Here is a 12,535-nt window from a genome sequence, read left to right on the forward strand (position 1 = left end):
AAAATGGAAATAAACATTTTTAGGAATAAGAAGAGTGTCTTCACTAGTACTAGTCAGGATAATATTATAAGGGCTTGCTCCATCCAAATAATTCAGGGCATCTGCTAATCATTAGCTGGAGTAAGGACTATTCTATCCCTTCTTCCCACTCCCCCAATGGCAGGTTATTTCACACTGGCTTATGTCTTCTTCTCAAGCACTCATTGGTAACTTCACTGGATGGATCACTGTCTTATCTGCCCAGGCAAAGTGCTCCAGCGGGATTATTAGTTAGGTCCACTCTGGTTATTCTACATTCTGCTTTCCACAGAACTCCAAGTTACAAAATGATTAAGCCAAGCACAAGTTCTTTTGATCTGTTTACTTACATGAACCACAGGCTCATCAGGCCAGATCATGCCTGGTGAGAAACCCCAGGAGATTAAACTAACAGAGCTCCTGGAGTATTGTGTGGGTGGGGTTTGGCACTGGAAAACCCCCACCATCCCCCATGCTCCCCAGCCTCTGGCCCTCATGGCCTGCTCACCTGCATTTGGGCCCAAATAAACCCTCCAGAAGGACCTGCCAGGGCAGACTTGGAGTCTGCAGAAGCTGAAACTGGCCCTGGAGGGGGGATGGTGCTGTGGAGAGCAGCTGTCTTGCCCCAACTCCTCCCCACCCAAGTACAGTGCCCCCAAAAGCAGCAGAAGCTCAGTCACGCAGCGTGCAGATGGAGGAAAGTCTGCAGAGCTGGAGGGAGGAGGGAGGATGCTGGTTTGGGGCAAATCCCTTCTCTCAAAGGGAAAACATCAGAGGTGATGATATGGCTCCAGAGATTGGACCTAGAAAGGGCTAATCCACCCCATCCCTGATGAGCCATCACAGAGCTGCTCCTTGTTACGCCTTCTCCTGGGCCAGACTCACCTGCTACCCAGCCTGAGTGTTCCCCATTGCCCCAAGGCAGGGCCAGCACTTCCATTTAGGCGACCTAGGCAGTTGCCTAGGGCACCAGGATTTGGGGGAGCGGCAATTCAGCGGTGGGGGGTCCTTCTGCGCTCCAGGTCTTAGGCGGCAATTCTGCAACGGGTCCTTCACTCGCTACGGGACCTGCCGCCGAAGTGCCCCAAAGAGCGGGAGCGCAGAACGCCCCCGCCTAAGGCGCCAAAAACCCTGGCCCCGCTCCTGACTCAAGGGACACACCCTTGGCCACGGGTATTCCACCAACATGTCCTCCCGCACAAGAGCAGCTCCCCTGCACCTGCCTGAGGGCAGTACTGGTCCTGAGCACACAGCGTAAGCTGGGGAGAGGATTTGGACTTGTAGAGCTGGCTGACTTACTCTAGGTTCCTCAGCGTGCAGTTAGTGCGCAGAGCGTTGGCTATCTCCGGCGCCCCCTCTTGGCTGATGGAATTCTCCCGAAGGCTAGGAAAAGACAAGAGATGGGACAAGTCATTGGGATTCCCTCCTTCCAGGGCGAGGAGTGGGAACAGCTCAGGACAGTTCTCATTCTCTTCAGAGCACTTTTTGTATTTTAAGGCCAACAAGACAAACCACCTGGTGGCTGGGCCAGCAGGGGGTGGTAGCATCTAGGCGAGGGCTCTCCAGGGCAGATGTGGGATGGCGAGGCCACCTGGCATGTGCAAGTGAATGTTCGATGCATGAGCAGCTGCTGCAGTCACACGTGTCTCAGGCAGAAAAAGGATACCCCTGAACAACGCCCCTCCTTCTCCCTTCTCCCCACGCCCAGCCTCCCTACACCGGGCCCTGCTCTTTGTAGGCTGGCAAAAATCCCCCCGTTAGGGGATGGAGCAAAATACCAGACTGGAATGATCAGTGATGAACTTCTAGCCCAGCCCTGGTTTACCTCTTGCACTGCTCCCATGGCCCTCCCCAGGTCATGGGGGGTCATGCGGCTGTTCACCCCCAGTAATTGCCTGCTTCCCAAGTCAGAGGTGGTTAGAATTTCTGTCTCACTTTGGGAATGACTCACAGACTCCCTGCCCCGTGCCTCGGACACAGCGTGTGACTCCAGTGCCATTGTTTTATCCTCGAGGCGGGGAGCAGCCGCAAAGGAGTGGCTGAGTTTGGGCTAGGGTATTCAGCAGAAGGAGATTTTTATTTTTCTCTACCTCCCCCAAATATACCCCACTCTCATTGCCTTGGGGTTTCTGCTGGGCACAGACATTGCGCAGCACAGGGCCAGATGTTTCCTGTAGCTGCATGGGGGTAGCCGTGGGAAGGATGCAGGGAGTGGGCAGAGCAGAGTCCCTGGAGAGTAACGATAGCATGCTCAGAGGTGCTGTGCCCCGTAAGGATGAAGTGGCTGGGTGGGAAGGGGTGTGGCCAGGGGTAACAATCGCTGCCTTTCCAAACCATGAGCCATGGTACATGCAGCATCAACGTGTGCTCCCCAGTGCCTCTTTATGATTTCTGCCGACCTCGCAGACAAAACCCCTCCAACAAATACAGCTGGGGCAGGATACATCAGCAGGAGGCTGCAGTGCAGCTCTGCCTTTCAAAGTAGAGTGACCAGACAGCAAGCGTAAAAAATCAGGACAGGGGGTGCAGGTAATAGGAGCCGATATAAGAAAAAGCCCCTAAAATCGGAACAGTCCTAGTAAAATCGGGACGTCTGGTCACTCTATTTCAAAGCCACAGTAGTCCCCATAAAGGTGCTTAGCACATCTGTTGTGGGACCAAGTGGCTGAAATATTCTGGAGAACACCCATGTGACAAAGCCATGAGGAGCAGCCTGCAGAGGCTCTCAGCATCGGCTCACTTTTGCTAGAACTTTTCATTCCTTCTCATTTTGTTTGTAGTCCTGTAATTTAAAATGGAATGTTCTGGAAAAAACTCCAGTAATGGCCTTTGTATTCAGTGGAAGCAATCAGCCACACTGGCTAGGAACGGAATGTACGTGGGAACTAATGGCAGCATTTCTGGAAGAGGCTTAGTGGGTAAGCAGCCCCTGCAGGCCTTACTGTCCTTCCTATGGCAATAATCAGTGAAGAAGCTTAAAGATTTGTGTCTCCATTGGTGCTGATCTGTGCACGAACATCTACCTTAGAAAAAGCACCTTTGTGATTTAGCGTATTTCATTTGTTTTTTTAAGCAGGGGAGAAATGCACTGTGATCAGTTACACATAACATTGCAGCAGGAAATAAATAGCCCAGGCTTCAATCTGTCACATTGTACTTTCTAAATGTAACAATAGAAACAGGTTATTCCACCTTGGACTTTTGCCTGGAGTGCTCACAGACATTGTACTTCAGACTTACAGAGTCTGGCAACACAGTCCAGTTCTCCTTGCTGGGGATTCTGAAAAAACTCCCTCCCTAGTTTTGTTAAATCTCTCTCTCTTTCTCTCTCTCTCTCTTTTGTAAGTGAGTTTAGCACTGGACTGATGGCCTGTATTTCTCCCCAGAAATGGCGCAGGGCAAGCGCCCCACCTATCCCTGCTACCAATGCGCCTCACCTCTGAGCCACCCCTGCAGGAGTTCATGCCTGGCAGAAACCAGGGGGTCCAGTAGCACCAATAGTGGCCCTGGTTTCTGTCTACTCTTCATAGATTCAAAGGCCAGCAGGGACTGTTGTGAGCGCTAGTCTGACCGCCTGAGTAACGCAGGCCAGAGAACGGCCCCAAACAATGCCTAGAGCAGAGCTCTTATACAAACCTCCAATGAAACGGACTCAGGCTACGTCTACACTGCACGATTAATTCGAAGTAGTTTAAACCGATATTACAAAACCGATGTTATAAAATCGGGTTTGCGCGTCCACAGTGCAATCACAAAATCGATTGCTTGCGTCCCTGGTCCAAAGGCTACCATCGATTTAAGGAGCGGTGCACTGTGGGTAGCTGTTCTCAGCTATTCCATAGTTCCCACTTCCGTGTTGAGAGCACAGGCCTGATGGGGCAGAAACATTGCCCCGAGTGGTGCTGGGTACAGCCTCACCCCTCCTTTGTGAAGGCAGCAGAAACACCTTTGGCGCCTTTTTCGTAGGTCATTGAGCAAACGCCATAGCACAGCAATCTTTCCCTTTTTTTTCACTGGTGGTGGGGGGGGAATACTGAGGAGCTGTTCCCTGAACCACGCAGACACTGCTGTTTGAACCGTACAGACATTTGAGCTCAGCCAAGAATGAGAAATATTTTCAGAGACTGCTGTGGACTGTGGGAATAGCGGGAGTCTCAGTACCCCCTCCCTCCCTTCATGAGCGCTCATTTGAGCTCTGGCTTCCGTTACGCTTGTCACGCGCGCTGTGTATCTGCAGTTTTTTATTCAAACGCTTTGCATTTCGTTTCTGTAACGGAGCAGGATACAACAGATTTGTCTCCCATACAGCGATCAGACTAGTATCTCCCGTACGGTCCATGCTGGAGCTCTTTTTGGATTTGAGACTGCAATCGCTAGCCGTGCTGATCAGAGCTCCACGCTGGACAAGCAGAAGTAATTCAAAAGTTCGGCGGGGCTTTTCCTGTTTACCTGCCCGCTGCATCGATAGATTGCTGTCCAGAGCGGTCAGTGGTGCACTCTGGGATACCGCCCGGAGGCAATAACGTCGATTTCCGTCCACACGACCTAATCCGACGTTATCACTATCGAATTTAGCGCTACTCCTCTCGTTTGGGAGGAGTTCCGAAATCGATTTAAGGAGGCGGTAAAATCGATATTAATGACTACGTCATGTGAACGGATACAGCGTTAAATCGGTATATCGGCCATTAAACCGATTTAAAGTCGCAGTGTAAACCTGGCCTAAGACCCAGCAAATGCATTTCCCTGACTAGCCATGGGGGAGCAGGCTGGGCTGGGCTGGACTGGAACTGACCTACAGATGGAAGCTACTAAATCATCCCCAGTCCCCTGAGCTGTCCAGCTCCTCAGTTGCACATGGGTGTTTTGGAACATTAAGTGTATTGGCCAAGGGAGGGTTACCGAACGTCTGCGTTTCCCTGGACATTGCCTCTCTTTTGATCCTCCACTCTCTGTCCAGGTGGATTTTTCAAATCAGAGGCAACATCTGGGAGTTTTCAAGCAGAGGCTGCAGCTCAGAAAAAGCTGGTTCCACGTCTGATTGGTCCTTGCAACTGCAGCTGATTAGTCCCTTCCCTGTAGCGGGAGCTGCCAGATCCCACCCACCCAGGCCCCAGCTCCCAGCCCTGGGAGCCGGGGCCTGGGTGAGTGGGTGGCATCTGGCAGGGAGGCACTCATGGATGGGCTGGCGCTGTGTCCTGGGTCTGCACCAGCTGCCCTGCCACCATGACATAGAGTGACACTGCCCCCCCCACCTCAAGTGTGAGGCCACAGGTACCCCCTCCAACACTCCCCAAATACTTCCTCTCCAGCACCCCCTTAATGCCCTCTCCTGTCCCAATATGCATACACCCCTCCAGCACCCCCCAAATACCCGCTCCCATCCCAGTACACACACACACACACACACACACTCCCTCTGGCACCCCAAATATGCCCCATACATCCCTCCAGCTCTCCCCCCACCCCGGCAGTGTCCTCTTTTTGAGAACCTGAAATATGGTAACCCTAGGCCAAGGTGACTCCCCACACATTTACCTTCTTTGGCTTGCAATGGTTTCACTGCTAGCAGCAGGATTAGGAAAAGCACAGCTGAGCTGATACATTTCACAAGGAGTTAGAAGAGAAGCTCAGCTGTATGAAGAGGTGACACCCACCAAATTAAGATCCAGAGCAATGAGCTGGGTGCAAACCCGTTGTCCCCCTGGGCGTGTCCCCCCTCTCCTCCACACTGGTCCCATTCGCTCAGGAGCTGCAGGGTGGGGGGCCTGCTTCAGTAGCAAGGAACTCAGGCTGTAGCTAGTGCAAAAAACAAGATTTATGGCACAGGGCCAACTCCAGGTTTTTTGCCGTTCCAAGCAAAAAAAATCAAACACAAAAACCAGAGTGCAGCCCCTTGAAAAGTGCCACCCCAAGCACACGCTTGGAACTCTGGTGCCTAGATCCAGCCCTGTTACTGCCAGAGAGACCTGGGAGGTGCTGCGCCAAATGACACAATTCTTGTGGTGACAACACGGGCAGCTCTGGCCAGACGGCCGGCCAGCCAGTGTACGTGTTTGCGATCCGAGTGGCGCAGCGTTGGGCAGAGCTGAGACCAGGACTTACTTGAGGCTGATGAGGCCCCGGTTGGAGCGCAGCGCTCCTATCAGCGCCGTGACCCCCGTGTTGCTGATTGAATTGCTCTGGAGGCTAAAAGACAAAGAGACACAGCAGAGAGTCACCACAGGAACTACACGGTGGGCGTTCGTACCAGCCCAGCACTGGATACATTCACCCTGTGTGGTTAAGAGTGAATTCATCATGGCAAAACGTGCCAGCCTGTTGGACAACCTGGACAGGTCAGCAGAGCCCAGCAAGACCAAAAGCCCTGCCCCCTACCAATGGAGGAGGGGCCACAGGGCCAGCAATCAGCTAAGCAGTGGGCACACCAAATGATAAAGCAGGAGCAGGAGTGAGGGTCACCGGTTCAGAATGAGGTGGCTGGGGACACCAACCAGAGAGCCCCAGACAATGCCCCCGGCTCCCCAAAGGAGTCCCAAGAGCCAGCGGATGCTGCCCAGAGGAGCTCTGCTTGGAGAAAGGAGGTAGATAGTGGCCAAAAAATAGGCACTGTAGGTGCAGGACACATGCCTGTTGAGCTTCCTCTTCTGGAACTGACAGACACCCCTCAAGAGGCGGCTGGCTAGGAGGCCCCTGGACTCCGTGGGGCCACACACAGGGAGCGCGTAAAGGAAAAGAGGTGGGGAAAGTTCAGCCAGAGCCCCAGCAGGCAGTCCTGGGTGACCTGGGAGAGGGGTGAACCCTGCTGCACTGGAGGAAGGTGTGCGCTGAGGTCCCTGTCTTGGCACAGAAGGGGCATGTGCTCCTGGTGAAAGGTGCCAGACTGAGAAGACAGAAGTCTTCCATTTGCCCCCGGGACAGGGACAGTACAGGCAAAAGCAGCAGGCGCCCTGTCCACGGTGGCAGGTTACCCTGCCCCACTCCTGAGCAGGAAGTAACGCGTCCATCGGGGCAGAGGGCTGCTTGGTTTCTAAGGCGAGTCAGTCTGCGGCCCCTCCGCTGAGACCCCTAAGGAGAGTGGAGAAGTTTTGTGATGGAGCCCACAAGGAAACAGACAGTGGACAGCAACTCATTTCCCACAGGCCACCAAACTTCTAAGCAGGGAAATAACTCTGAGCACAACAGATGAGGGCTGGTTGCAACAGGGGAAGCTAAGGCTCCTTATGCCACCCCCAGTCCTCTTGTCTTGTTTGCTGAATCTTCCTGCTACTACCCTCCTCTGAAGCTACCAAGATGTCCAGGGAGACCCCCTGGAACTGATCCCCTGCAGAAAATGCCACTGTACAGTAGCCACAAGGCCATGACACCCCTGGCCATTCCCCTCAGGCCTGCAGATTGTCAAAGGGAAATTTCCCCAAAGGAACCTACCGGCCCCTTCCCCACAAAGGCCACTACTGCTTTCCATGGACGTGAGTTGGGGGAACAGACAAGGTTAGGGTAGTAGGCAACCCCAGATCACTCTGGATCACATGACACTGCCCTCGGGAGAGCTGAGCGGTGGAGTATTAACAAGCGCCCCTTGGCAGGGAAGAACAATGTCCATGGGGTGCTCCAGGCACTCGAATGGCAGGGGACTTACTCCAGGGTTGTGAGACTGTGATTCACTCTCAGAGCTTCGGCCAAGGCTACAGAGCCAGAGTCCCCCACACAGTTACTGGAGAGGCTGCGACAAAGAAAAGGAAGATCAGCCATTAGCAGCTGTGAAATTGCTGTCAGAGCCCAGAGGCTGGGGATCCCAATCAGCCTGAGAAAAGCCAGCAGGTGCCCCCACCCATGGCCCCCGAGTGAAGTGGTGGCTTGGTCTCCTCACGGCTGCCAAGTCTCACAGCAGGAAAAGCAAGTGTTCCGCAGTGGCGTGTCAAGGCCGAGTCCCCAGCAGGCCAGTTACATCCCAAGAAAGGAGGAGCTAAGTGGGCGACAAGGCCCAGCGCTTTAGCAGCAATATGAACACCTCCATCTGGATTCTGCATCTGATCACCCCATCCCAACATAGGACACAATGACAGTAGAAAACTGACCTGGAAAAGGAACCGCCACAGGCACCAACTCCATTTACAATGCAAGCCAGAGCAATGGAGACCTCGGCCATCCACAGAGAATGGCTGTGTCTGCTTGAGCTCAAAGATCAATTGCCTATTCAGTGACACTGTCCCTGTCAGCCACCAGGGCTATAGTACCATGTGGCATGTGGCGATCCCATCCCATACCAGTGGGGTGTGTGGAATGTTTGCTCTGTGAGCCCTCATCCACCTATTCAGGGGAACTTGGGCACTCTTCTGATTTATATTGTGCCCAAGGTTGTGTTACCTGGGCGTGGCTGAGAGATTAAAGTAAATTGATGCCAACCGCTGGCATAAATCAGCAACTGTTCCTTCTGCACCCTCACCCACTGGCAGGGCAAATGCTGTCTGGCTGCAGGCCCACATAAGAAAAAGACAGAGCAAATAAACACATCTTGCACTGCTTCCTAACTGTTTCCACACTTGCACCTTGGCAGAGTGTCGGAAGAAGTTAATTCCAAAGCTGAAAGTGCGCCAAAGACAACACCCTTCTGCCTATCCCCGGGAGATCAGCCCTTTTAAGAGAATCAGAGAAATGTAGGGCTGGAGGGGGCCTCAAGAGGTCATCAAGTCCAGCCCCTTGTGCAGAGGCAGGGCCAAGTAAACCTAAACCTTCCTGACAGGCGTTTGTCCAACCTGGTCTGAAAAACCTCCAGTGATAGGATACCCCAACCTCCCTTGGAAACCTGTTCCAGAGCTTAACTCCCCTTATGGCTAGAAAGTTTTCCCTGCTATCTAACCTAAATCTCCCTTGCTGCCAATTAAGCTCATTACATCTTGTCCTACCTTCAGTGGACATGGAGAACAACTGATCACTGGCCTCTTCATAACAGACCTCACCATATTTGAAGACTGTTATCAGAACCCCCCATAGTTTTCTTTTCTCAAGATTGAACAAGCCCCCATTTTTTAACCATTCCTCATAGGTCAGGGTTTCTAAACCTTGAGGTACTTTTGTTGCTGTCCTCTGGACTCTCTCCAATTTGTCCCCATCTTTCCTAAAGTGAGGCATCCAGCACTGGACACAGTACCCAGCGGCGGCCTCACCAGTGCTGAGCAGAGTGGGATAATTACCTCCTGTGTCTTATACAAGACATTCTTGGTAATGCCCCTAGAATAATATTTGCCTTCTGCCACTGCATCACATTGTTTACTCATTCTATTTGTAAGCCACTATAACCCCGAGATCCTTTTCTGCAGTACTCCCGCCAAGTCAGTTATTCCCCATTTTGTAGTTCTGCAGTTGATTTTTGCTTCCGAAGTGTAGAACTTTGCACCTGTCTTTATTAAATTTCATTTTCTAGATTTCAATCCAATTCTCTGATTTATCGAGGTCATTTTGAATTCTAATCCTGGCCTCCAAAGGGCTTGCAACCCCTCCCAGCTTGGTGTCACCTGCAAATTTTATAAGCATCCTCTCCACTCTATTATCCAAATCATTAATTTAAATATTGAATAGTACCAGATACAGGACTGACCCTGCAGGACCCCACTAGATACACACTCCCAGTTTCACAGCGAACCACAGATAATTACACTCTGAGTACGGTCTTTCAACGAGTTGTGCACCCGCCTTATAGTAAATTCATCTAGACCATATTTCCCCAGTTTGCTATGAGAATGTCATGAGGGACTGTATCAAAAGCCTTACTGAAAATCAGGGTATATCATGTCTGCTACTTCCCCACATCCACTAGCCCACGAGTAACCCTATGGAAGGAAATTAGGTTGGTTTGGTATAATTTTTTCTTGTTTGATCATTTTCTCCAGTATCTTTCCACGTATTGATTTCAGATTGTCTGGTCTATAAATCCCTGTGTCCTCTTCAGTGTTCCCTCTAATTTTTCCCATCCATGTACGGAACGAACATTGTTACGTGCACCAATATGGAGATGACATGTGACACATCACCTTCATATTGATTCACATAACAAAATTCATGTGGTGAGGGGGGGCCGAGGGCTTTGGAATGGGGGGGTGGGGCCTCAGGGCTCAGCCAGAGGGTTGGGACGCAGGGGTGTGAGGGCTCTGGTTGGGGATGCAGGCTCCAGGGAGGGGCCGGGAATGAGGATCTCAGGGCTAGGGCAGAGGGTTGGGATGGGGGGGTGAAGGCTCCAGCTGGGGGTGAGGGCTCTGGGGAGGGGCCAGGGTTGAGGATCTCAGGGCTTGGGCAGATCATTGGTGTCCATAGGGTGAAGTCTCCAGCTGGGGTGTGGGGCCAAGGATGAGGGGTTTGGGGTGCAGGAGGGTGCTCTGGGGCTACGGTGAGGAGAGAGGACACTGCCCAGCTCTCTATTCCTGCAGCAGCACCTGGGCTGGAGGCGGGGAAAGGCGCCTCTCCCACATCTGCAGCAGGTCCAAGCTGGGGCTGGGTTGGGGCAGGGTCTGAGTTGGGGGCAGGGAAGGGGTGCCCCCATAGGCACTGACTCCATGGGTCTCCAGGGCTGGAGCACCCACAGAGAAAACCTGGCAGCCAAGCTCCCTCCGCCCTCCAGTGCCTGTCACCTACCGGCAGTCTCGTTGACCAACTCCTCCCCCTCCCCCTCAGTGCCTCCCGCCCACTGCAAACAGCTGTTTTGCGGTGTGTAGGAAGCTCTCTAGGAGGGAGGGAGAAGAGTGGGGATGGGACGCACTTGGGGGAAGAGGTGGGGAAGAGATGGGGAGGGGCCTGGGGTGGAGGTGAGATTCAAGCATCCCCCTGGCTGTAGGGGAAGTCGGCACCTCTGGGCACCCTTCCCCCAGCCGCGGCAGGCTGGGGCTGGGGAAGGAATGCCCCTCCGCTGGCCGCAGCAGGTCCCAGCTAACCGGGTTCCCTGAGCGCCTGCCCAGTGCTAAATAAGCTGCTGCATGGCCAGCAGCTTATTTAGCTTACAGGGAACTTAGGTCCTCTTTGTCCCCACTTCTAAAGACAGGTACTGTGTTCACCCTTCTCCAGTCCTCTGGGACCTCACCCATCCTCCGTGAGTTCTCGAATATAATCTCTAACAATTCCAAGATTGCTTCAGCTAGTTCCTTAAGTACCCTAAAATGAATTTCACCAGGCCCGTCTGACTTTAATACATCTGATTGAGCTGAACATTCTTTAACCCATTCCTTCCCTAGTTTGGCTTTTCATAGGAATGCCGTTGGGAAGGAAGCTTTCCAGGGAATTGCAAAGCGCGACCCCAGACATGTGTTTAGCTCTAGTGCTTGTCTGATTTGTGTTCCCTGACTACAGCGGTTCGTATTTCGGGGGCACAATACAGCTGCCAAGTGGTTGTGCAGTCAGGAAGCAAAGCTATAGTTGCAGAATGCCCGAGCTGCTGCAAAGCCCCAGATGGCCTGCGTGGATGGCCCTATGCCCATGCAGCTCCCAGATATCCCTTCCAATCTCAAGGTATCCACAAGGGTTTGGGGCCCAGTGCTGCAGGAGAGCACTCGGCAGCGAGCAGGGGATAAACAGAAGTCAAACCCTGGCCTCCCAAAGAAGAATGCACGGGAAACCCTGCCAGCGGAATAGAGGTGGCAATATCTGGCCTTTCTTGTACAGCATGTCATAATAGGTTGGGAAAGATTTTAAGAAGACTCAGAAGTTAGTGTCACCCACAATCATGGTTCATCTCTCTATTAATGTGTAACCTTTCTGTCAATCCTTACATCAGTTCCCTGAGATTCCCGTTCTGCTTCAGTGCTTCTGCTATTTTCTTTGCACCTTGGGGCCCAATGGAGTTCTTCTGAAGGCTGTGAAGAAGACAGAAATAACCATAAACTTCGAAAAGAGGGAGTCAGCTCTCCATCAATAACACACTTTAACTTTCTTCTTCTCACTTGAGCTCTCCCATCTCTGGCTGAGGCACTTCTGCCTCTGTATATTTTGTATTCCCCTAATGCATACAGGTAGCTTTGGTGCACACTCTTCATCCCATCTCTTATCACTCTCTACCAGACTTAGATCCTCAAATTCTCCGTGGATAGCTGCCCCAGGTAAGCTGGTGAGTGGATTTTTCCATCAGAGTAGAGGATGGCAGACTACCTGCCCTGGTCACATCAAGTAATGGCCATGATCGTGTTGTTATCAGCCATTACCATATCGACAGACATCATCATCATCAAGGAAAATGCTTACCAATCAAGCATCACACTGACATCACACTCTGTTACATGCCCTGTTCGACCTGACCTAAAATCATATCGAGCGAGGGGTGGTAGGGAACTTGAGAGGTCATCTGGTCCAGCCCCTGCGCTATGGCAGGGCCGAGTAAAGCTAGACCATCTCTGACAGGTGTTTGTCCAACCTGTTCTGAAAAACCTCCAGTGATGGAGATTCCACTGCCTCCCTTGGAAGCCTGTTCCAGTGCTTAAGTCAGAATGTTTTTTCCCAATATCTAACCTAAATCTCCCTTGCTGCCAATTAAGCC

General features: G+C 52.2%; 1 protein-coding gene across 1 annotated transcript in view; it reads right to left on the reverse strand.

The window, feature by feature from the left end:
* NLRC3 (NLR family CARD domain containing 3) overlaps nt 1–12,535 on the reverse strand; it is a 76,306-nt gene that overhangs the window by 10,725 nt on the left and 53,046 nt on the right. The window contains exons 9-12 of the mRNA XM_032781663.2: nt 11,775–11,858; nt 7,658–7,741; nt 6,124–6,207; nt 1,318–1,401 (exon numbers count right to left, since the gene is read on the reverse strand). Of these exons, the coding sequence (XP_032637554.1) occupies nt 1,318–1,401; nt 6,124–6,207; nt 7,658–7,741; nt 11,775–11,858 (336 nt within the window). The remainder of the gene's footprint in view (nt 1–1,317; nt 1,402–6,123; nt 6,208–7,657; nt 7,742–11,774; nt 11,859–12,535) is intronic.

The sequence above is a fragment of the Chelonoidis abingdonii genome, chromosome 9 (assembly GCF_003597395.2).
Source record: "Chelonoidis abingdonii isolate Lonesome George chromosome 9, CheloAbing_2.0, whole genome shotgun sequence".
NCBI classification, from domain to species: domain Eukaryota; kingdom Metazoa; phylum Chordata; order Testudines; family Testudinidae; genus Chelonoidis; species Chelonoidis abingdonii.